The sequence below is a fragment of the Nothoprocta perdicaria genome, unplaced genomic scaffold (genome assembly GCF_003342845.1).
Source record: "Nothoprocta perdicaria isolate Ctin4 unplaced genomic scaffold, notPer1 scaffold_7, whole genome shotgun sequence".
Classification (NCBI taxonomy): domain Eukaryota; kingdom Metazoa; phylum Chordata; class Aves; order Tinamiformes; family Tinamidae; genus Nothoprocta; species Nothoprocta perdicaria.
The window spans coordinates 6,948,275-6,971,456 of NW_020455976.1; the positions used below are offsets into that span (position 1 = coordinate 6,948,275).

The following is a 23,182-nucleotide window of genomic DNA, read 5'->3' on the forward strand; positions in this document are numbered from 1 at the left end:
GTCATGCACAGGAATTATCTTATGAGACTGGGAATTAGCATTAAACGTAGGCATGAACAGAATACGTGGAAAGATTGTAATGTGGATGTGTCTGCACGTGTCAGTTTTGACCAAATGGCAAGAAAATTATATCTCAAATTCTTCTACCTTGTCCGTGTCTCCTGTTTCTGACACAGGGCTCTAATATCATACACTAGCAACCTGTGAGGATGGAARTAATAATGAGTTATGACAGAATCGGAGACTGTTTGAGGTTGGGGGACACCTCTGGAGATGGTGGACACCAAGCCCCTGCTCACCCCAGGGTTGGGCAGAGCAGGTTGTCTGGTCAGGTTTCAAGCATCTCCAGAGGTGGAGACTTGATAGCATCTCTGGGTCGGCTGTTCTGGAGTTCAGCCACCCTCACAGTAAAACAAATCTTATGTTTAAATGGAATTTCTCMCATTTTTGTTTGATTTGATTTAGGCTCAGGTTTAAGAATGCAAGTTTGATTTACCATTTTTAAAAAATGCTTATTGAGAATGTATATGCATTAAAAGCTGCTCGCTGGTGAAACTCTTATAAGCTTTAAATATGGTAACATGATTTATTTTCACCAGAACTATTTCCCAACAGTATAATTCAAGACTTCAGTAAACAACATAAATCAGTATTAAGCCCTCCATAGATGCATAAAATAATTATAAAACAAACTCACTTGCAGCTAGATAGCAATTAAGATAAAGTATTAGTTCTCCTCAGAAATCATAGATATAAAAAAAAATAGATAAGATTTTCCATAAACATGTTCATGTCTTAGTGAAAATCGCTAGCAAATTCTCGTTTAGACAACAAGATATGATACACTGATCTGATTTTAGGAAAATCTGCAAACACTTTGGAAAAAAGACTGCATTTAGTGGAGATGTCTTAGGGACTGTTTCTGCAAAATTCTTCTCTCTCAAAATGTACTGAAAARCTTGTTTGGAATCTTCTGATGGTCCCTAACGCACAGGGCTGGGTGGATTCCTTGCAAGCAAGATACCTTGAAAATCTGTACAGGAAAGTCCATTCCATAGGGAATAGGCATTATGATTTTAATTCTTAACTTGAAGCTAGTCAGGATTGTCCGTTAAGGAATTCAGCCCTTTGGGCAGGCATCGTTCGTTGTTATTTGCTACTCAGTGCCCTGCTCAGTGGAACTCCCGCAAAAGCCTGCCAAGGCTTTCACAGTGCAATAATTGAAGCTTGTCAAATATGATTTTGTAGGAAAGTTTTTGGGGAAAAGTGTTTTTTTTTTTCCTACTTCTAAAACTTTCCAGGAAACAATCTAGATTGCTGAACAAGTAGCTCTAAAAGCAGAGCTTAATCTTTCTGCCTTAGGTTGATGTGAAGCATTCAACCTGAGGAAGAAAAAGGCACTATCCATGTCTTGACAGAGTTCAGACCTGCGTTATAATTATGTGGGTCCCTGCAAAGTATTTTCTTTTACTCTGTAAAAGCCTAAAGTACCCTATCAGAAGAACAGTGTGTTGACTTTCTTTGGATTTTGTTAAATCGGTTCTACAACTGAATAGTGAAYGATCTGTTGAATTGAACATACCTGATAATAATTAGTGTTTCAAGAAAATATAATTAGGAAAATAACATTTTTTTTTTAATGTAAGTATAAAAAGCTCCACTGCTGGTATATTGGTTTGGGGTTTTTTTTTTTTTTCTTTCCCTTTCCAAAGGGTTAAGACACTTAAAACTAACAGTAGGCAGGACTGAGTTCTTCATTATGATCACAGAGCTCCTGTTCAGAATCTACTTAACTTGCAAATCATTTACCTTAATTAAGTGTCTTCTATTTGTCTGTTAGGTGGAAGCAACTCAATCTAAAGTGTGAAGGTGGTCTTCAAGATCACAGCTGTTGGTGAATGCCTCTCATTACCCTCCTACTTCTGAATTTCATTAAAATGTAGATATTTCATTAAAAAATAGCTTGATTTCATAGATACTAGCAACTGTAATTTCTATCAGTGTAGTCTTTTGTATTACTACCAAAATGCTGCAAGAGGTGGCAGCTCAGCTTAGAGGATATTTTATTGAAAAATAAATTTCAGTGGAGCAGGTGTTTGTTACCMGCTTTGGTTTACATCTCTCTGGTTCCATTTGAAAGCTAATTACCCTTTCACCTTTCTGCAGACAATTATTGCATGTTTAAAAAATATATATGAATCAAAGCTGTCCGCTTTCTAGCATTGCAGGTTTCTATGTATCTTTTTAAAATACCKTCTTGTATCTAACGTATAATATATCATATTGTTGACTAATATATCAATGATGTATCAGCCTGGGTCTACACATATTAATATATTAAAAAAAATCTAATCTGTCATTTCCSTGCCTTTTTTTCCCTACAAATTTATTACAACTTGTGGTATCATAGGAGTTTCAAATGAGGGATAAAATTCAAATGAAAGCGTAAATTAACATAACAAAATTGGATCATAATGTGTTCTGCTAATCCTCATCATTTAGTTATTTTATCTTGCAAAAGTCTCAGTTGTCAATTTCTGGATTTTGATCGTCTTTTGAAGAAGCACATTAAGCTAATTTTCTTTCTTTTGAGTTATATATTTTCTTCCTTAGTAGGCTTTTTTTGTCTGTTAACTGCTTTGTAATGTATGTAACTCATATTTTCACATTAGTGCGAGCTATTGTTCAAGCTTAATTAGTTGTAATCTTCTCATATCTTTTTAGATTGGGTATTCTCAGTCAAAAAGCTTTGTGTGTGTGTGTCCTCTTTTACCGTTGCTCTCRTACATACAATTCACGCACTCTTTTTGTGCATCTCAGTTTTCCTGCTTCTGACTGAAGGGGTGGATCTTTTGTAAGCAGCAGAAATAATGATAAAGCTGATTGACGTTTTCCCTCTGCTGTTTGATGAGGCTTCTGAATCTTTGTTTTTCATCATTTTACAAGGGTGATTTAAAAGACTTTCACCTGGATGCACATAGTTTTGAAAAGGGCACTCTACCTGAACTACCTTTCTGACTTAACTTTCTGGCTAGCTTTAGCCTTTCATGAGACGCAGGACTAAGCATTTCAACAGGCATGCGTGCCATTAATTTTAATGCAATCATCTTTCTAGAGAATAACACTYTTTTTTTTTAAACTTCTGGGTTTATTCTGCCATATTGCTGACTGTAAATTGAACAAAATTCAAATATTTGCTATATGCTTACTTGCTAGAATATGGAGTGCTTTCTCTTCCCAGAAATTTCCTGGGGTAATTATGCTCATGATGACTTCTGCTCGTGTGGTAGCAGCATTATTGGGATTGAAGCCTCTGTTTTCTTATTGCTCTTATSAATAGCTGAGGAGAGGGAGGAGGATCAATGCTGTACCAATGAAGAGCTTTGCTAAAGGAGGATGATTCCTTTTGCTTGTTTTACAGATTTGAGGGAGAAATCACCAAGCACCACACGGAAGATCAGAAAATGTAATTTTTGCAAAGTGGYTTTAAATACATAAATCTTATGAAAGACACGTACCTTTGGGATATCGTAGGCCGTACACTTCTGTGTAATCCATTACCCATGCTGATACAAACCTTTGATTCGCGGGTTAAAACCTGAGGCTGAGTAACCTCATAAATATGCTAATCCAGAGTAATCAAGGGAAGTGCTATTGCAAATACAAGATTTTTATTCCACAGTTCCAACAGCTTTATAGCATACTCCACATTTATAACAATAAACTTTGGGAAATGACTCTCTTCGTGTTTAAGAAAATGCCTTGCCCTTTCCTTGGCATCTCACCAATGCCAAGGAAATAATTTTACATACATTATGTTGAATGGCATGATCTTTATGCAAAATTCAGGGTATGTTTTGCCTTTTCTAACCAAGTATGCAGTTTCTAAGGTGCATAAAATGTTGCCTAAGTTTTTTAATTCAGCTTATATCACCCTATAAAAATTTTATTACTATTTTATTAAACTGGATACCAACTAGCAAGCTAACTAATAGATTTTCAGGCAAAACTAACTGTAGTGTGTATCTTACAAGATAAAGACTTCAAGGATTTTSCAAAACATGCTTTTTAGCAGCACATTTTCCACATGTCTCTATGTATTTGTGCACAAAATGCATAGTCAAGAACTTTATTTTAAATACCATGGTCATCATACTAAGTTCTATAACCATTCAGAGAATCCAGTATAGATTTTTTAGGAATAACTTCTTCCATGTAGGACAGAAGAAAAATAGTACACATCTCAAACTTTGGAATACCAGAATTTTGTGTTTTTGTTTGGGGATATAATTTCTGTTTAGTAATAAATCTTCTCTGAATGCTGTTTATGGAAGGGATATGTTCTTTTTTTCTAAGAAGTAAAATACAGTATTCTTTAGTCAATATTTCAACTCCTAGCTATTGCAATACTAATTTTTACTTGTCCTGTTTTAACTAATCTCATTTCTAAATTATGTTCAAAGAAAATTTTGTTACTTAAAATGGAGTAAAAAATAATCAGTTATGAATTCTTTTACTCCTTAGTTCCTATGAAATACCTGTCAAAAATAATTATTTTCCTAGTTTCTTTAATAAGTAATTACAATTTTGAATTAGCTGTCTGAAGGATTGGAATCTAAACACAAGGGATTTGAGCAATATAGTGTATTAGGTTTGTGCTGGTAAGATTAACTAAATAATGGAGATTTATGTTCTTGTATAAGTATCTTTTTTAAAAAGAAATGCAAAGTAAGGGTCCATGCCGAGTCAGCTTTGCAGAAACAACTTATTCACTCTTCATAAAATAAAAATGTATTTTTGTTTTAGATTTAAATGTGACTTTTTTTGAAACAATGCTATTAGCCCCTTCAAAAGAAAGTTAAATATATATTTTCAATTTGAATTCCTTCAGATCATTTTATCTTAAAATTCAGTTACATTTTAAATACTTTTTGTGTGCACCTATTTTAATTATCTATCCAGAGTAACATTGTCTCAGATCTCTAATCCACTTGCTCTTGAATCAAACTGAAATCCAGTCGCTAAAGGCAAGAATTGGTTCTTCTGTGAACACTCTTCTGGGACTCCCTTTTACACCTCCCAWACCTTTTATTTTCTCATTTGATCTAATTTCTATTGCTTTTTCTTTTGATTACTTACAGCAGTCAACACATTGATAAATAATTGAAGGCCAGTTGATAAATAATTGAAGGACAGTTATACTGAGCAGTCTGGCTTGCTATGTAAATTAAACTTATTTGAGCAATATGCTTTGTAGCAGAGCGACGTGCAAGGTCATTAACTGCCTACAAGTGTACTTAGGTAGAATGAGTTGAAAATTATCTATCTTTCCACAACATGCAACAGCCCTTGCTTATATCAGCAAGGCAGGGTGTATAGATGTACACAGAATTAATTCTCCCCAAACTCTTGGTATTCTCTCAAACTGTTGATTTTCTCCTGTAGTCTGTAAAGAGCAAGTAGGGTGTTTAGTGTAATCATATTACAGCCAGAGGCATATTGTAATGAGACATGTCGGGTACCGTAGAATTATATTTTCTCTTTCCATRGAATTATATTTTCCCTCTCTTTCCCATGCACTTCTGCACAAGTTGCCTCTGGCCAGTCTGTGAGCAGTTCTATTCAGAAGCTGCTGCCTGGTACTAACTGCCATAAATTGGGCCACATACGGACCCAATAGACTGTTGTGCTATGTAAGGAGTGCGATGAACTCTTGACTACCAAGGCAGAGACTTGGTAGTGCTCTGGGCTCACCCGTGCTGTGGACTGAGATGGTGCTACCTGAAGATGATGTTGCAGAGATCAAGGGTCAGTGCGTGTTGATTTTAGATGATTCTGTCTTGGTATGTGAACTGCAGGTAAAGTGGCCAAGTGCTACTCAGGAATGCCAGATATTTGCCCTAACAGAAACTTCTGCCCTAGTTAAGATAGTTTTGTGGTTTTATTTTTTTTTCTTCTCCCTTCCCTCCTAACTGTACTTGCAATGCTCTGTGTGATGCTTGTGAGAGAGCTGAGGTCTTGTACTGCTAGCTGGTGTGACAAAAACTTTGTAGTTCTTCAATTTCAGAGATTTATTTAACTCTTAGTGTAGGAACGCTGAGCTGCCCTCTGCACTATGTAACTGCTGTGAAGTGACCTGTTTGCCTTAACGAGATGTTCTCAGATTCATCAGCCGTGTAAAGCAGAGTATGCCCTGTCACAGTGGCTCTGATTCTGTGACGCTCACTCAATCTTTCCAAAAGCTTTTATATTATGAATCTATGCCAACTCCATAAAAAATATATTTTTAAATAGCTTGCTTTAATGTCATTACAGATCTGTGACTTTAGAAATAATCTGTTTAGTGATAGTAAGTGTGTTTCTGGGTATGAGAGTCCAAAGTGTCCCAACCTGCTGCTTGAACTGTGACCCTGTAGGTAGGGTAAGTGAGCTGGCACTGCCGGAGTTGTGCTTGTACCTGAAATTACATTTTGATGTGGATGAAAATATCATATGTCTTTTGCATATGAGGAAGTATGTTTTTGACCCTTTTGAGGAGAAAAGAGATAGGACTTCAGTGTTGCTGTGTTTTCAATAGGGTCACATTACTATTTTTTATGCAATGTTTTCTATTGCACTGTTCTTTTTTTCAGAAGTATWGAGTGCTTTGAGGGGTGAAATTAATCTATATGGGCAAATGGCTTGTGCAGAATCCTTACTCGTATGTAAAGTTGGGGATCACATTTTTTTAAATATAATTTACTCTTTTGACTTGCATCTTATGATGGTATTCCAGAGCATATTAATCTCAAAGTTATATGAATAGGATTCTGTACTATGAGCAGGAATTCCTGGTATTTCACAAGCCTATTGATCATGCTAGATGGGAATGAAGGTCTTACTGCATTACAAGCAGTTTCTCTCACACTTAAGCTGCAATATTGGCAGCCTGTACTTGAGTTAATTCAGATTTGACAGGAAAAGATCTAGATTTTATTGCTGGAATAGAGATTGCTTTTGGAAGATGAATGAGTTAGAAAGGGTCTTGGATGCATGGTGATTCGAGCGTCAGTTGAATGGGTGGTAGTGTATGTCATAGGGCCATGCAGTATTTTTAGAAACATGTAGGAGTTGTTATCATTAGTGGTACGAGCTTTTTTTTTTTTTTTTTTTTTTTGGGTCTACCTGTAAGAATTTTGGGGGAAAAGTAGATGAGATGCATCAAAGACCTGAAAAGGATCAAGGATTTGTTTTACTTTGTGTTTTACTTTGAAAGATGTGAAAGTTAAACCTGTTTATCAGAAGACCAAGATGCGTGAAGTTGAGAGTGGGAGGGTTTGATCTATCAAACAGTAGAGCTTCAGTTTAGATGTATGTTAAACTTGAAGACAGGACTAATTGAAACCTTGTGAAGCTTGCCAGGAAGTGCAGAGTGCTTGAGCAGGGTGGAATTATCAAATGCCAATATGAGCTGATATGTTCTCATTGCAGATAAGGCAAAACCCATGTATGGGGCCTCATAAAGAAGAAATTATCCCCTTCAATTCAGCAATGGTGAGGCTGTGCATTTAGTGTAGCATCCAAGTTTTGGTGTCTGAGTTCAGAAGAGTATTGAAAATCTGGAGAGGGTCCAGGAGAAGCACCACAAAAGTGGTTAGGGGCCTGAAGCACACAAGGTAGGTTGAGACCTGAGGTTTGTTAGCCTGGCAAAGAGACTCCAGTGGAAGACAACGATACTCCTGTGGAAGTTACCGGGATGAGGGAACTAATCTCATCTCTGTAATAGCAGGTAATTTAAAAAAAAAAAAAAAAAAAAAAAAAAAAAAAAAGAGAGAGAGAGAGAAGTGGTCACAAGTTGCAGCTTAGGAGATTCAGGTTGGACATTAGGGAAAACTACATTATGCTGGTAATGATGCACTGAAATTTACTCATAAGGGCTATGAAATCCCTGTCTTTGGGGTTCTTCAAGACCTTTTGAGAAAAAGCTGTTGCTGATCTCATTGGCAGTGGTCTTGCTTGAAGTGGACCACTTTGAAGGGAAGCTGAACAGCATGAACTACGTATGTTCCTTCCAACTAGCATTTCTATGATACTGTGATGGTAATTGTAGGGTATAATTTATCCAAGTCATAACAAGATCTATTTGCTGAAAGATGAAAAGTGAGAGATATCAAATTCTAGCAAGTGTAAAAACGCTTTTAAACTTATTTTGATCACCAAAATCATATAATCATTCAGTGCTTCAGGCTTTCTCTATGTATTACAATTTGAGTTTTAACATTTTTAAAATTCCTTTTGGATTCATTTTACTTAAATTCCCTAAGTCCATTTCCTGTGCTTATACGTTTCATTTTCCTACCTGACCATTTATTATAACCTCAACTTTTTAAAACTAAAATTCTTGAAGGTATTGGCTAATGATTTGCTGTTTCATGATGTGTTGATGGGAAACCTAATCCTGTAAAGATTTATTTCTAAAACAACTTTCTGATACAGTAGAACWTTGCTTCAATTACTTTTGATCTTTTTTTATTTAAGTTTGAAACATCTTTCCTGTCTATGACTTTTAAATTTCTTTCACTCTCCCATCGACTTAAATACTTAATATTTCAATTTTTAATAATGTCTGTATTAATCATTACAAAGATATTTTACATACTGCACTAACTGTAAATTGGAAAGCATTTTACCTTGTCATTTTTTTGGATGCTATTAACTGAATATTTCTATACTTAGTAAGTGTTGGTTTGTGTGTATGTATACACCCATGCAAACTTAAATACAGGAGCAAAATAAATGGGAATGTATACATTATCAATTTTACTAGGTAAAGTGCAAGGCAGGAAAAAAAMCGGCTGTAAAATCCTTCATTAAGCATGCCACTCATACCACTTGAAGACAAACCTAGGTTGTTTTCCAACCTTTCATGATTTGGAATAGTGGATATAATATTGTGTAATTATGATGATGTCTGAGAAAGGAAAGGGTGGGTGTTTGGATCATCTGGTGTATGCCATCATAGGAGAGAGGACTTCAGCATGCCAAGCTGCTCTCCCAGAAACTGTTTATCAAATCTTAATGTGAAGACTTTGATCTTGAGTGTGCTTTTCTTGAAATTTTTTTTATTGCTCAAGTTATACTATCAGGATGACAGTTTTACTGTACTAATTCTCATCTCTGGGAGGATTGTTTCTCAACACAGTACACTGGACCACATTTGTTATTGGCATTCATGCAGTGGAAAGCTGCTGGGGTCTGTCAGTAGGTAATTAACTCCGTATTGCTGTTCTGATCATTTCAGCCCAGGAAGAGTAAATATATCTCCAAAATATTATAATGCTAAAGCAGAAAAAGAAATATCTGATTGATGTTCAGAAATCATGGATAAAATGTACCTCACTTATAGCTATTGAGATGTTCTAAGTTTAACATTAGTCTAAACTAATCATAGACTCCGTATGTGTCATCTGAGAGAAAGGGTCATACAGATATCTGTCTTAGAGTGACTTACCTCTGAAGTGTCTTTTTATTTCTGCTGATTGTTATAAATGGTCTGATTATTTTTACTAGACTTTTGATTTCTATCTGGAATAATTAAGAGACATATAATTTCAAGAGACTTTGTTACGTTCCCAAAAAAGCCATTATTTAGAATGAATGTGTGTGGTATTTTTAGTCCATGTATAGATGGGTTTAATGTTTTCCCAGGCCATAGAAAAGTCCCTTGAATTCATTGGTGGTGAAGTTGTCTTTTTTTATTATCACGTTTTGGAGGAAATGTAGGAAGTTTTGTTGTACAAAGGAAAAGCAAATACTTTTTATGTTTAATAAGTCAAATATTTCTATTGTGAAAAAGGCCAGAGTTTCATTAATACAGGTACTGCTTCTATTCATATTCAAATTCCGATATGAAAAACAATCATTACCACTGAACTCTTTAAAAAAAAAAAGCACATATAGTTATGTTTAAACAAAAGACTGCAGTCATAAATCCCATATTTAACCATGTAACTACTAAGTTTAAAGATATTCGTAGAGATTTTTCTCACCAAAACATATGTAATATAGAATAATGTCTTTTAAAAAAAAGTATTCTTGGATTTCTGCAAATTCTATATCTAAGCCTCAATTCATATAATAAATGAAAGATATCATTACCTATCTAGTGTTTTCAACATCCTGTTTCCAAATTTTACAATAATTAGTATTTCCTATCTTTCCTGATAATAGCTTTTTACACAAAAAGTCTTGTTATCCACACAGCTGTTTTCTTGGCTGCCTTTTAGATGTCTGTCATCTAAGGTTGCTTCCCTCAGTGTAAAAGTAAAGTTGCTTCCGTCAGTTGTGCATCAGAAAGATGCACAACCAAGTTAACTGATCTTCATGTTCAGTCAACTCCCACTTCTGCTTTAGAAAGTACCTGTGTACAATAATTTTATCCAGAAAGGATTTCAGTTTTATTTTTCATGATACCAAAGGAAGTAATAATTTTAAGGGTTTAAATATCTGTATCAACACATAGCAGGTAGTTTGGGTCACCTTGGACTTTTCATACTATGTTTTGAGATGTAGAAGTGAAACCATCTACCAGAGTTTTAGTGGGGATTTATTTTAGTTTATTTGATTTGGTCATTTTTAATCAATCAATAGGCAAAGATGAAAGAATTTTATTAAGGGAAGTTGAAAAGAGACATTTGTTCATTGTCTGAGTGTCTGAACAGGCAAACTGTCACATTAATGGTTAATGCAAACTCTTTTGAAATGAAGCATAGAATAAGATTGCTTTTGTATACATTACTTGAGTATATGAACCATGTCATATATTAGGTTCATATTTAACAAAAACATGGAATTTTGATTCAGTAGACAACTGTTGTGCTTAATTTTCCTTTTATTTTCCTGATGCTATATTGTTTTGCAATTAGAATTACAGTTTCCTGATGCAGTCTCATTTAGAAATCTTGACATAATTGAAAAAGAAATGGGGAAAAGGAGGAACAAACCAATTCTTGACTTATTTTTTTGTAAGACTGTAATATGGCTCCTTATAAGGCTCAAGGTGAGCACACCTTATGATCTGTTTARAGCAGGGTCAAAAGATCTTTCCTTTACAATGTTAAATTTTAGAGCTTGGAAGAATCATGTGCTTAATAGTTGCTATTTTAACAGCCATATTCCAGACATCATTGCCCAGTGCAAAATATTTCCTACACCAAGCATGTAACTTCGTAAAAATTAAGGAATGCTAAGCACTAATATGTTAGTTGCATCCTGGTATGCAGTGTTCTCTGGCATTTTCTGCTATTTTTACTCAACGAAATAAATATTCTCCATAATTCTGGACTAGGTTTCTGCATCAGGGTACAGCTTCAAAATGGTCGGCCCTTCAATTCTACTATAAGAGGCATATCAAGGGTCACGGTGCCTTGTTCTCTGATATAAAATTCTTAAGAGCTTCTTAAGACTTCTTTAAAACCATGCAGCTTTTTTTTTCCCAAGGCCTGAGCCTGGCAGAGAAAAGACACAGCTACATCAGTGGTGCTTATTGAAATAATCACTGCAGCTCAGTCATTGCACATCAGCTTTTTCTTCAGTAGCTTTTCTATCTTTTTAAGACTGTCAGCTGTAACATATATATGTGTGTGTATATATGTGTCTGTGTGTATATATATATACACACACACCACTTGGTAATTCTATTCTGCAGGAAATGATGGAAACATGATTTAGAATTTAAATCCCTTGTCTGAGAGAATAGTTTATACTGTGTGGCTTTGCCTTGATCCTCATTTGTAAGAGAAGATGGAAATAATATTTGTGGTACCCACAAGCTTATTAGATATTTTGATAGAAGTGAGAACTTCTTAGGCACCAAGTGTTGCAAGCCATAAATGAACAAATGAATAGTACATCTCGAACATCTTTATATCAGAAGTTAAAATCTGGGTAGAATGAATTTTCTTTGTCTTCTTTTTATGACATCACAAGAAAAAAGATAATAGTATTCATAGCTATATGAAAATCTAGAATTATGACTCTTTCAGACAGGCTTAGAATTGTGACATTTACTTGCACCTGCAAGATCAACTCGTAATTAAAAGATATGTAATTTTGGTCTTAAATGTTCTGTTTTGAAATTAATCCAAGATGCATGGCAGTGTTTGGTTTTTTTTTTTTTTTTTGTTTTCTAAAAACACTGTAGATCATTTGTTAAACATGGCCTAGAAATTACTAGAACATACCAGCTACAGTTTAAAATTACTTCAGAAATAGAACTTTATATTCTCAGATCATACTCATTCTTTGCAGCAATGCCATCATAAACACTGTGAGAATATCTTGTACAAACAAACATTAATTCTTGCAGAAATTTTTATACTGATGTGCAGAAATGAACATGGCAATTCTTGATTTGCTTAAGTAGTTCTTCTSTAATTTAAATGATAGAAGCTTTACAGATGTGAGAAAATCATAAAGTTAATTTCATTTTGTGAGTGTGAAAACCATCTATTCCATCTTGAGTTTACAGATGTGCAAATTGTATGCTTAGTTGTGAACAGATACACAAAATCATTAAACTGTTGTAAATCTGTTTTTTTATCTTTACTGTGTGGGTAAAAAGAGGGTGGAAAGAAAAAAGGCACCAAGTTTCTTAGAAACACTTGATTAAAACTTTCCTTGTATGATTTTTATTTATATTGAGATTGCAATTTTTGCTTGCAGGAGTTCTTGACAACAGTCGTTTCTAGACTTGAAGAATATTTTCAATCAATGCTGACATCTTAAATGAAAATAATTGCAGTAGCGTAAAACAGAATGTTTCTTCAACAAAAGCACCTTAATAGTGTCGTCAAAGACAAACTGTTGAAAATACGTTATATTTTGTCTCTTTTTATTCATCTTTTGAAATGTGATGCTGTAACAATGTTCTGGAAAAACAAGCAGTTATTCTGACTGCTAAGTATTATTTGAAGGAAATCCTGCCTGCAATTAAAGTGCAGTTTGCTCTTTTTGCTTTTCACTTAAAGAATTGCTTATATTATGCTACATTTCCTATTTGCCAAATACCTCTTCAGATCTTTACATGGATAGCAACTTAGCAGCAACTTACTTTGAAGTTGGTGAGAATTTCAAACTTTTACTTGCCTTGAAAGACTATGAAACCTTTTGCCAATTAAAAGTGCATAGGGAGGCAGAGGAAGGTCTTTCTCTCTCCTGCATCGGCTTCAGCTGCTTTTCTTTCTCCAGGCTCCCTACTCCTAGGGACCTTCTCGCATAGAGAGGAGATTAAATCATTTAATGAGATTTTGCTGGTGAGGGGAGGACAGTTTATCTCAAGGGGTTTACTACACTATCCCTGCTCATTCATTTAGCTAGTRCTTTCCTTGGTGTTTTGGCAGGGGACATTGGAAATACCTGCTTTTTGTGCTCTTAATTCCATTCCTGCTACTTGCAATAATAACAAAATGAAGACAAAAGAGGGATTTGAGAGATGTGTTYGCATGATGGTGCCCTCTGTGCTGATTCCTGGAATGATGCTGCTTTCRGGTTCCTCCAGCTCAAGGGATATTCTCACCTATGGTTTGGCAGTGTTAACTGGCACGAGGCACAGTCACAGCATTCCAAAACTGAAGTTTACATTAGATTTTTTTCTGAAAAAAAATCATGACTGTCGTGAGTTATCATTTTSAAAGTTCACAAATAAGCCATGAGTCAGAATGATTAGGTGTAATTAGTCACAATCAGAACTTAAATGTGCAAAGATCTATAAAAACAATTATTTGGATAGGCTAGGAATATAGTTAGATAATTCAATGCAATTCAAAGCAGAAAACTCTGTATATCTTTACTAGAATAATTATACATTCTGAACATTGAACAATTCAAGGACTTGGGATAGTGAACACTGAACAAGTCAAGGACTATTTACAGATATAAATTAAATATTAAGTGCGTTCTCTAACATGACTTTAAAAGTAATTATAAGTTCTATTCCATGCAATTGTGAGTGTGTGTATGCATCTTAAAATAATTTTAGTAAACAGTAGAACTAGTGCATATACTGGTGACATTTTAAAAATGTAATTAATTGGTTTTAATTTTTTCTTCCTTTGAAATAGTTTGTTTTGCTATGCAGCAATTTTATCCCATTCTCACTTTAATGTTATGCAATTAAATGATTTGAAATGTATTTGACCATATAATTGCTTTTGTCATTTTAAAAATCTTTTTCAATGTGCAACTACAATGGGCAAATGGTGATAGCTAGAATACACTGAAGAGATTATAGACGTTTTATATCAATATAGCTTAACATATTTTGAATGTTGTTCTTATTATATATATAATTTTATTATAATAAGCAATAATTTTATATAAATATTTCTATTAACTTTACTGCAATAGAAAGACTATGTTCTATTCATATTTTAACACAAAGACATAGAATATATTTACTTACCTCACTTTATGGTAAATGCAGGTGTGTACATGCTAGAATTAAACACAGTTGTGTTTGGTTATCTATACAGCCATTAAGCCCCCGTCTAAAAACARTTATAATAAAAACGTTATAATTTACTTTTATTTTCTTTGCAGATTGCCTTCTCACAGCACAATACTATCATGGATCTCGTGCAGTTCTTTGTCACCTTTTTCAGGTAAATTGCTTTTTCTGCCTTCTGAAAGAATCTATGCTAATTCTGTTCCATCTAAACAATATTTTCTCCAGCTCCTTAACCTTAAGATATCTCTGAAATGAAGTCTTTAAACTGTACTCACTAATTTGTACCGATAGATGATCTTTACTATAAGCAGTTCTTGGCTTTTGATATATTCAGTGACACAATCTTCCCTTCATTTACTGCACAAAGCTTAGTCAGATGTGTATGTTGTTTTACAGGCRTTAAGACAGCGATACTGATTTAAATTCTAGTAATATAATTTACGTATGAGATTTTTTAGTAAACTATTTTACGGAATTATTACCAATGATGTTTCTGTTCAATGGCTTATTAGCTTTTTCTAATAAAGCGTAAAAAAATCACTCCTAATATTTTCATRTGTTTCATGTGTTAGAGATGAATTGTGGGAAGCGGTAAGTAATTCATGATGAGATATCGTTGTGGCAGCAGTGCAGGAATCTTCTAGATCTCTTAGTGGACAACTATTCTAGTATCTCAACAAAATTTCTAGCTTAGCCTCAGCCCCAATGTGATTGTCCTACCAAGGCTTTCAACAGGCAGTCAGCTTGAAGAGGGGCTTGCAGCTGTCCGCAGTATAAATTTAAAATCAACCTTAGGAGTCCTGCTGCAGAAACGTGTAATGTCTACAAGYATAGACACATTTTTAAAGAAAATAAGAAATGCTGTGAGTCACACATTGTGCTAATCTCAGCACGGTACAGAAGACGGTGAAATTAGTGGCAGGGCATTCTTCAAAGAGGATGTAAATTCAGCTAGGTTTGACTCTTGTCTTTGGTTACAGTAACTAAAGACAATATTGATCAAAATATATTTTTAAATCTTTATGTAAGGTCCTATGGTCAACTTATATGAATGAATGGAATAAAAAAGTTGAAACATCATTCAGGAAATTCTTTGTTTTGGAGTGCAATGTGAGGCCTTTTTTTGTCTTCCAAAGCTGAGCATCACTTGGTAACCAGTTTAATCAGGAGTCTTTGGGATATTCACATACCAACAGCATAAACAAGTAGTAAACTTGAGAAATATCAAAAAATGTTGCCTGCTGGAGATTCTCTCAAATGTCTTTGAGCCATTTTCCGTGCTAAGATGTAAACAAAGTCTTTTATTTATGCACACGTGTGTGGGTGGAGTAAAACTCCGAGCAGGCAGCAGCCTCCTGTTTAGTGTAGTGATCTCTTAGAAGAGACACATTCCTGTTCTCTTTGGCTGGATTTCTGTCCCTATGTAAGTGTGGCTGTTCCCAGGTTATCAGACAATAGATGAAGAGGAAAAGCTGGTTTTGGTAACCAGGTCTCCATGAGGACTGAGCACTGCTCAGCACCTGCCTGTCCTGTGAGGGTGTTTTGAGTGGAACGAGCTGTCTGGTTGAGCACCTCAGGATTTTGGSAATACGTTCAGATGGTGATATACATAATATTGAAAATGACTTTTATATACATACGTATGTGTATATTTATATATACGCACACTAGAATGTCACGTTGTGTCTGTAGGTTTGGTGACCTTTTCTCTAAAAGTAGAAATACAGCTTTTTCAGAGTAGTAACAGATTTCTAGCAGTCTTAAAGAAACCGTGGTGTCTGCGTTGTTTTAGTGCAGGCTTTCTAAATGATGATCTAAATAGGCCTCACAAATGGAGAAGTGACTTTTCTTTCCTCTCCTTTGCAGCAGTAAAGATCTCACTAGAAAATTACACAAGCAGCAAATGTGAATGATCTTTCTTTTTATATGGAAGAAATTAAGTCCCCACAGTTATATGATGTCTATTCCTTCCTTATTTTAAGCTGTAAAACAGTAATTTCAAGCCTGACTTTTTTTCTACACTGTTTATAAATTTGTTTTCAGTGTTTGCAAATCTTGCATGAATGTATTGGTGTAGCTGAGCAGGTAGTCAAGACATTTCAGGTGTTTCATAGTCGTATGTGAAGTATCTTTATTTTCTAAAAATATTACTTATTTTTTCCTTACATCGTATTTTATCATGCATAAGAATTGACAGGCTTCAGTATTTTGTAGTTTCTATTGCTTGTGTTTTGCATGAGTAAATCTAGAACTGAGAGCCAAAAAACTCCTGAGTTCTAGTTCGGCTTCTGACATTTACTCAGGGCAGATTTCAGCAAACTTTTCAATCTATGATTTTTTTCACTTTTCATACCATTTGCATCAAGCACACATGAATACAAGGCATGGRTTAGAAGGCACACTGTTTTAGTTATAAACCAAACTCTAATTGTAATACAGTTTTAAGTATATTAGGCAAAGACAAWATTCATATATCAGATAGAAGAACAATATTTTTGCAGCACTTTGCTGTAAAAAGTGCTGAAAGTGTAAAGTGTTGTTAGGTGCTAATTATCATCCTTAGTATTTATAACTGATTTTAAATAGATGTGGTAATTGTGTTATWTTTTTTCTGTAACAAACCTGCTAAGATCTTTGAGACTATTTAAAAATAACTTTTTTTTAGTGTAAATAAAGTTATAGTTAGGAACTTACAACAGTGCTCATACATTTTTGAAACTTTTTTTTTTGTGTGTATTAGGAATCAGAAACAGGATTCTGGTAAGAAATATAGTTGTGTCTCCTATTCCTGCAGGCATGAAATTGCTGCTGGTGGCAAGGGTTAACTATTACCATTTTTCTGCTAGGTGATGGTATCCAATGCTACCTTGAAGTAACTCGGCAAAGCAAAGCCTTGAAGTAACCCGTCAGTTACTCTCAGCACACACCATCTTTTTGCTCTCAGAGATTCCTTCCTTGGTCACTTGTTAAATACTGTCTGAGAAGCTGACAAGGAGAGGTGTCTGTGATTGRTTAGCATGGTGCAACAAGCACATTTCTAAACATAATTTCTTTATTAGTGTTCTTTTGTTTGGGGAGAGTAGGTGTTGTTTTTTGTTAAAAATAAGTATGATAAGTTAATGCAAAATTTTAGCATGCTTAGCTTTATGAGATGGATTATTGATTACTGAAAGAAAAGACAACTTGCAGCCCTTCAAGATCAGACCATGTCCACCATGACTGGATTCAGAAAATACAGAGGTCTGATAAATTAAAATATTTACTGGTAAAATGAAAATTATCTTGACAAAATGGATTTTGCATTTTGGAATAGAAAAAAATGGATTTTTACTTAGTGAAGCACTGAACAGTTTTCATGTGACTTAAAAGCAGGTAGTTGTTTGAGTTCCATAGTATAAGTGTGTCTATAGTGCAGTGAGTGATTTGAGGATTTTGTCTTAAAAATGTTTTGAAGTATAGAATATAACTTTGAGTCTTCCTTTCTATGAATCATCAGATTTTTTTCATCTTTGTATAGATATTTGATTTATTCATTTTTTTTTTTTGAGGAGACAGCCACTTATTATTAGCCTACAGGCAAAGAAGATTCTTYAGCACCACTGGATTGGTTGCTTGTTCATAACATCATATGAGTCATTTAATCCCTTGGTAACTAGAACAATTTTCCATTATTTCCTTTGTATTCAACTTTTGAGTCATTTAGAAGTGCATTTGAGTGTTCTAGTACATGTCTAGTACACCCAAAGTACTCGGTGTATTTTGGGTTCAATGTATTGTGTTCCTCAAAATGCAAATTGCTTGCTCTCTGGAGGTGGTCTCTATATGTGTTTCTCATACAGCAGGTTTGGGCTTCCTTTTTAAGTAGATGCATTTAAAATTTTGCATATCTGACAGCATGTATGTCTGTATCTGGCTGTGAGAGCTGCTTATTCTACCTTATGAAATAATTAATCTCTTTTTTTTGCTAATTTGATAAAAATAAAAAAGAAAGTAGAATCAAAATAACTTATGTAGTTGGTTCAAATTTGGAGGGAATAAAGGAGAGTTTTAAAATTCTACCTTTTGGGAGTTTTTTTTCTTCTGAGGCTGAATGAGAGAACCTTAGGATGAAATACCCTCARAACTAGCAGATTTGGTACTCATGTTRGTCTCTAGTCAAATGAAGCGCAGAGGGCAGCTAAATTAAAGCTGCAGGTTGGTATTAAAGTAGATTTGTGTAGAATGAGAGGAGAGAGATACATGTGTATACCAAGTTGTAAGAACAGTTTGTATGTAGAGCTCTGTGTCATGTGATGTGTGTTCRTTAGCAGCATGATGCTTGAATTTAGTTGCAGTGCCATATCAGTGCTCAAATAAGGCTTGRCTGATAAGTAGAGCATATGAACAAATACACAAATACCACTTTTTTTTTCCCTGAAAAAGAAAAGAAGCTACTAATCTTAAATTCAGTTTTTAAATTCAGGGTTCAGTCTGCATGGTCCTGTAACCTAGCATTCCAAAAAGCTCTTTATCAGCTCTCTTGATTTTATGAAATCTTTTGAAAACAAAGCTACCATTTATTTAGTAGTGTTCCACCTAGAAGGCTCTCAAAGTGATGCTCAAAATAAATCTCAAGAATGCTAAAAAAAATAGTTTTTCCTTTAGAGATTTTAATGAATTTTATAGGCTCCTTTACCCTGAGACAGTTCCCTAGTATTCACCTGTCAGGGATGTGTCTTTTTAAAGCTTCTTTGTATTTTGTTTTATAAGAAGCCTCATAGATAATTCACATTGTATTTATGTTTTGATTCCCTACATTTTTTTTGTATTTTTTTTGTAATTTGCTAAATCCAATTAGCAAATTTTATTTTCAGACTAAAAACAATGCTGGAGCTCCAAGCTAGATAGCTTTAGTCTCTTAGAATGCTTTATTCTGGTCACTTGTTTTCCAAAATTCTAGTCGACTGTTCTTTAAATTAAACAAAAAAAGAAAAACCCACAAACTACAGCAAGTTTTTTCTTTGCTAAATGGACCTGAAGTTTTGCTTTTATGATTTAAATTTGAAAGAGAAGAAATTCTGCCTTTTCGTGATAGGTGCATGTGCCAGTTGCAAAGTTAACTGAAGAAGTTTGCTTCCAGGTATAAGTGTATAGTAAGCTGGAGCAAAAGCTAATAGAGAAAAAATAAAATAGAAATAAAGGAAGTAAAAAAAAAATAGGAGGGTTATAGCAAATGACAAGATTTCTCAAGCAGTCTGCCTGTCTGTCTTGGCAGACGCAGTCAGTATGGCATGCTGTGAAATGAATGACATTAAAGAAATGAACAGTCTGTTTATGACAGTAGAGAAATATTGAGAGACCTTTTATTTGTTGCTGTTAAGCTATGGAAAAACAGGGGAAAAAAGTGCATGAACTACTGTGGATTTCATATATATTAAAATACTAAAATTAGTTATTAACTTTTTAAAAGAAAAATCTGGATTCAAAGGACTTCATTTAATGACCTTTAATGACCAGTAAAATTTCCCTGAAGATTTTGTTTTTGCTGGAAATGAAGAGGTCATTTTATTAACAGAAGGCAAAATTAAAACTCATACATGAAGAAATTGTTGTATCATTGGTTTATATTTTAACATTGTAATTTAGTCTGTATATGCAGCCCAAATATACTCTATAGGATAGTGTTCTGTGTACTTTCAATACTTTTGCCATAGTTTAGGAAAATACTGTTTCAAAATGATATTACTTTCCTCACGTGTCTTGTGCCAAAATTCTAAATATTAGTTTCTAGAGTTAGATTGCAGAAAAATTAAGGTCCTTTCTGAGCCTGGAAATCTTTTTGCTTTAGCTTAAGCAGACTTTCTTGTTATTTAGATTTTTAATGGTGTGAGCTATGGCTTGTTTATACTTACAGCTTCAAATATGTTTGCCTCTTTGGAAAAGCTCTTGGAAATTTTTACATAAAGAACATAAAAGTCCTTTAACGATGTATAAGACTTCATGATTATATACAAGTCTAACACTCCAATCAATAACCAWGGGTTTCTGCCTGTTTGAATGTCTTTTATATCTGTGTGCTTTGCTAGCAAATGACAGCATCTGCACAAGAGAGGTAGTGGAGAAAGAAAAAAAAAGATAAAGCAGAAATGTTGAAATAATGTGTTTTTTTTTTTTAATCTGTAAGGCAGCTGAAATGTCACTGTGGCAGTCCTCTTTCCACAAGTAGGCTAATTGTCTGTAATTAGATTAAATTAGACTTTATCCCCCTTAATTTCAAGTATCAAGTATAAATCAGCAGAATCATTACAAAAGCTGATGTGTAAGCACATTTCTTTTAAAATATAAAGATTATTTTTCCAATCTTAGTACTTGAAAGTTATAGCATAAAATTTTCAATTCTTTTTCATAATTTATCTTCAAATGTAATGGACATAGATTTTTTTTCTTCCTTTTTAGGTGTTAGTTTTAATATAAAATACTGCTTCTTGGGAGAAATATAGGGTATTTCACCCATGAAGGGTAAACTCATAAAAGTATATGAAATACTAAAGTATTTTCTAGGAGCAAAAGAAACATAATCACATTCTATGGATGTGATGTTCTATTTATTCTATGGAGATTGATTACAGTTTGTGTTAAATTAAACCTCTTTGATTATAAATCCTTATTTGCTGTTTCAAAGAGGTCACAGAGAAAACATCTGAGTTAAAGGTCACATCTAGAGCTTTATTGCATAATATATTATAGGGTCCTTTAAATGGTTCACTTTGATTCTCTTTTGGCAGATAGTGTTGTATGTTAGTCTTCAATACAACTTTCTGACTTGCACTATATTCATTTTCCCTTCCCAGTTGCACAGGAGACAAACTGACCATTTATACTTCACTATATTATCTTTTGATATGGCTGCTGGTATAGTTAATATTTATGAATGTAAACATCAATCACCATATATATGTAATATGTTTGTTACACATTTTATATAGGCTGTTAATTGTTTAATAATTATCATATGTAATAGAGATATTAATACTGCAATTCTATATAACATTTAGGTCCAGGTACGTACTTGCAAAATAAAACCCCAATATCTTACTTTCCATAATCATCTTCCTATAAATAACCTTGTCAGACATATTTTTTTCTTCATTATGTTCAAGAGCATTTAGGTGATTCATTGCACAACAAAACCCAGTAAACTTTGGCTTTGTTGGGGCAGTTGTCAGAGATAATTTTAAGGTATTGTAGTATTTTATATCTGGATACAGAAAGGCTGAAGCTGCTTTTCTACATTCTCTATATATCAATAAGCAATTTCCACCAGGATGCAGTAGCTGTTCTTACTAATTAACTATTATGTAGTATATTGGTTATATTTCATTGGTGTTACTGACTTTAAGTAAAATATATTTTGTATGAAATCCATTTGTTGCCATTAATATTTTGTGTCGTCAGTTACACATTCGACGCTTAAATTGCAAAGCTTTATTAAAAGCAGTTTTRGTGTCTTAGTATATTTTTACTTAATTTGGTACTTTTTCCTCAGCAAAATTTTTAGTTACATTTTTAATTCTCATGTTCAATGCGCTCCTCCAGAGTTTTCTTACTGCTTTTACTTTTAGCAGAATTTCATTTTTAAGGCTCATATTTCTCATGCCTTATATAGACGAGTCCAAATATTCTTTGTCACAGTAGCATCCAGTGGTCCTAAGGAAGCCTCTCAGAAACCTCCACAGGGATTTAGTTTGTCCAGGATCTCTATTTTGGCTCCTCTGCAGTGTTGCATCTTTGCACTGTCAACACCAAACTGCCCTAAAACAGCGAGGCTGCTCCCATCGAGAATATTTCCTGTAGGCAATGGGCAACCTACAGGCAACACTGTCTTATATCACAAGTGCTTCCAAAAGACATTACCTTCTGCATGTGAAACAGCTGGTCCAGACTGGAGCCTCTCAGAGTGTGTGTCCAATCCTCTGTTCATAATTTGTGTTTAGATAGAAATTCACTGTGTCATCTAGGATGGGTATTGGGGTGAATAAGTCTCTGAATGCAGTGCCACCTCACTTTTTATTGTTTTCATTAATGTTCACACTGCTGTTTATCTAAGGCAAAACAAATTGTTAGYTTTCGTAAGTATTCATCTCCCAGAGTTGCACTTGGAAATACAGATATATGTACTTTTTCCAGTGGAGTCACAGTAGTTATATGTCGGTGGTCCAAGTGGCTGAAGAGCARCTTCTAGGATCTTTTAGAAAAGTATCCACTCAGATCATTCACACTCATGTGGTAGAACTAGTATTATGCATTTCCTCACTCATTTCTTGGTTATTTSACTGGGCAGCTGCTGTTGCTTAGAGACAGGTAGCCAGTATGTTGGGACTGGAATAAATCAGTTCACTTCTCATTTCAGAGGATTAAGCACATRCCCATGCAGCTGGTACCTGCTTCTAACAGAGGGATGAGAAATCCCAACTCAAGCGTAGATTCTTAAGTATATGGTTTCTTTGAGAAGCTTTTGCTTGATTACTTGTAAAAAATATTTTTGTTACAAAGGTCATAGGCCAAAATAATGTTGGATAAAATCTTGGATCAGCTACTGCTAAGGCATTTGGGATTCCACAACCACCAAAGTGCAATTGATTCCAATACGGCATGGGGTTTCAGAGAAGACAGTTCTAAAAATTGTGTAGCTGTATGCGGCGTGCCGTGGAATCTACT

The 23,182-nt window shown here is 34.3% G+C and overlaps 1 protein-coding gene across 1 annotated transcript in view; it reads left to right on the plus strand.

Annotated features, from left to right (window-relative positions):
• ATRNL1 (attractin like 1) overlaps nt 1-23,182 on the plus strand; it is a 406,499-nt gene that overhangs the window by 182,614 nt on the left and 200,703 nt on the right. Inside the window, exon 26 of the mRNA XM_026050694.1 lies at nt 14,578-14,639. Within this exon, the coding sequence (XP_025906479.1) occupies nt 14,578-14,639 (62 nt within the window). The remainder of the gene's footprint in view (nt 1-14,577; nt 14,640-23,182) is intronic.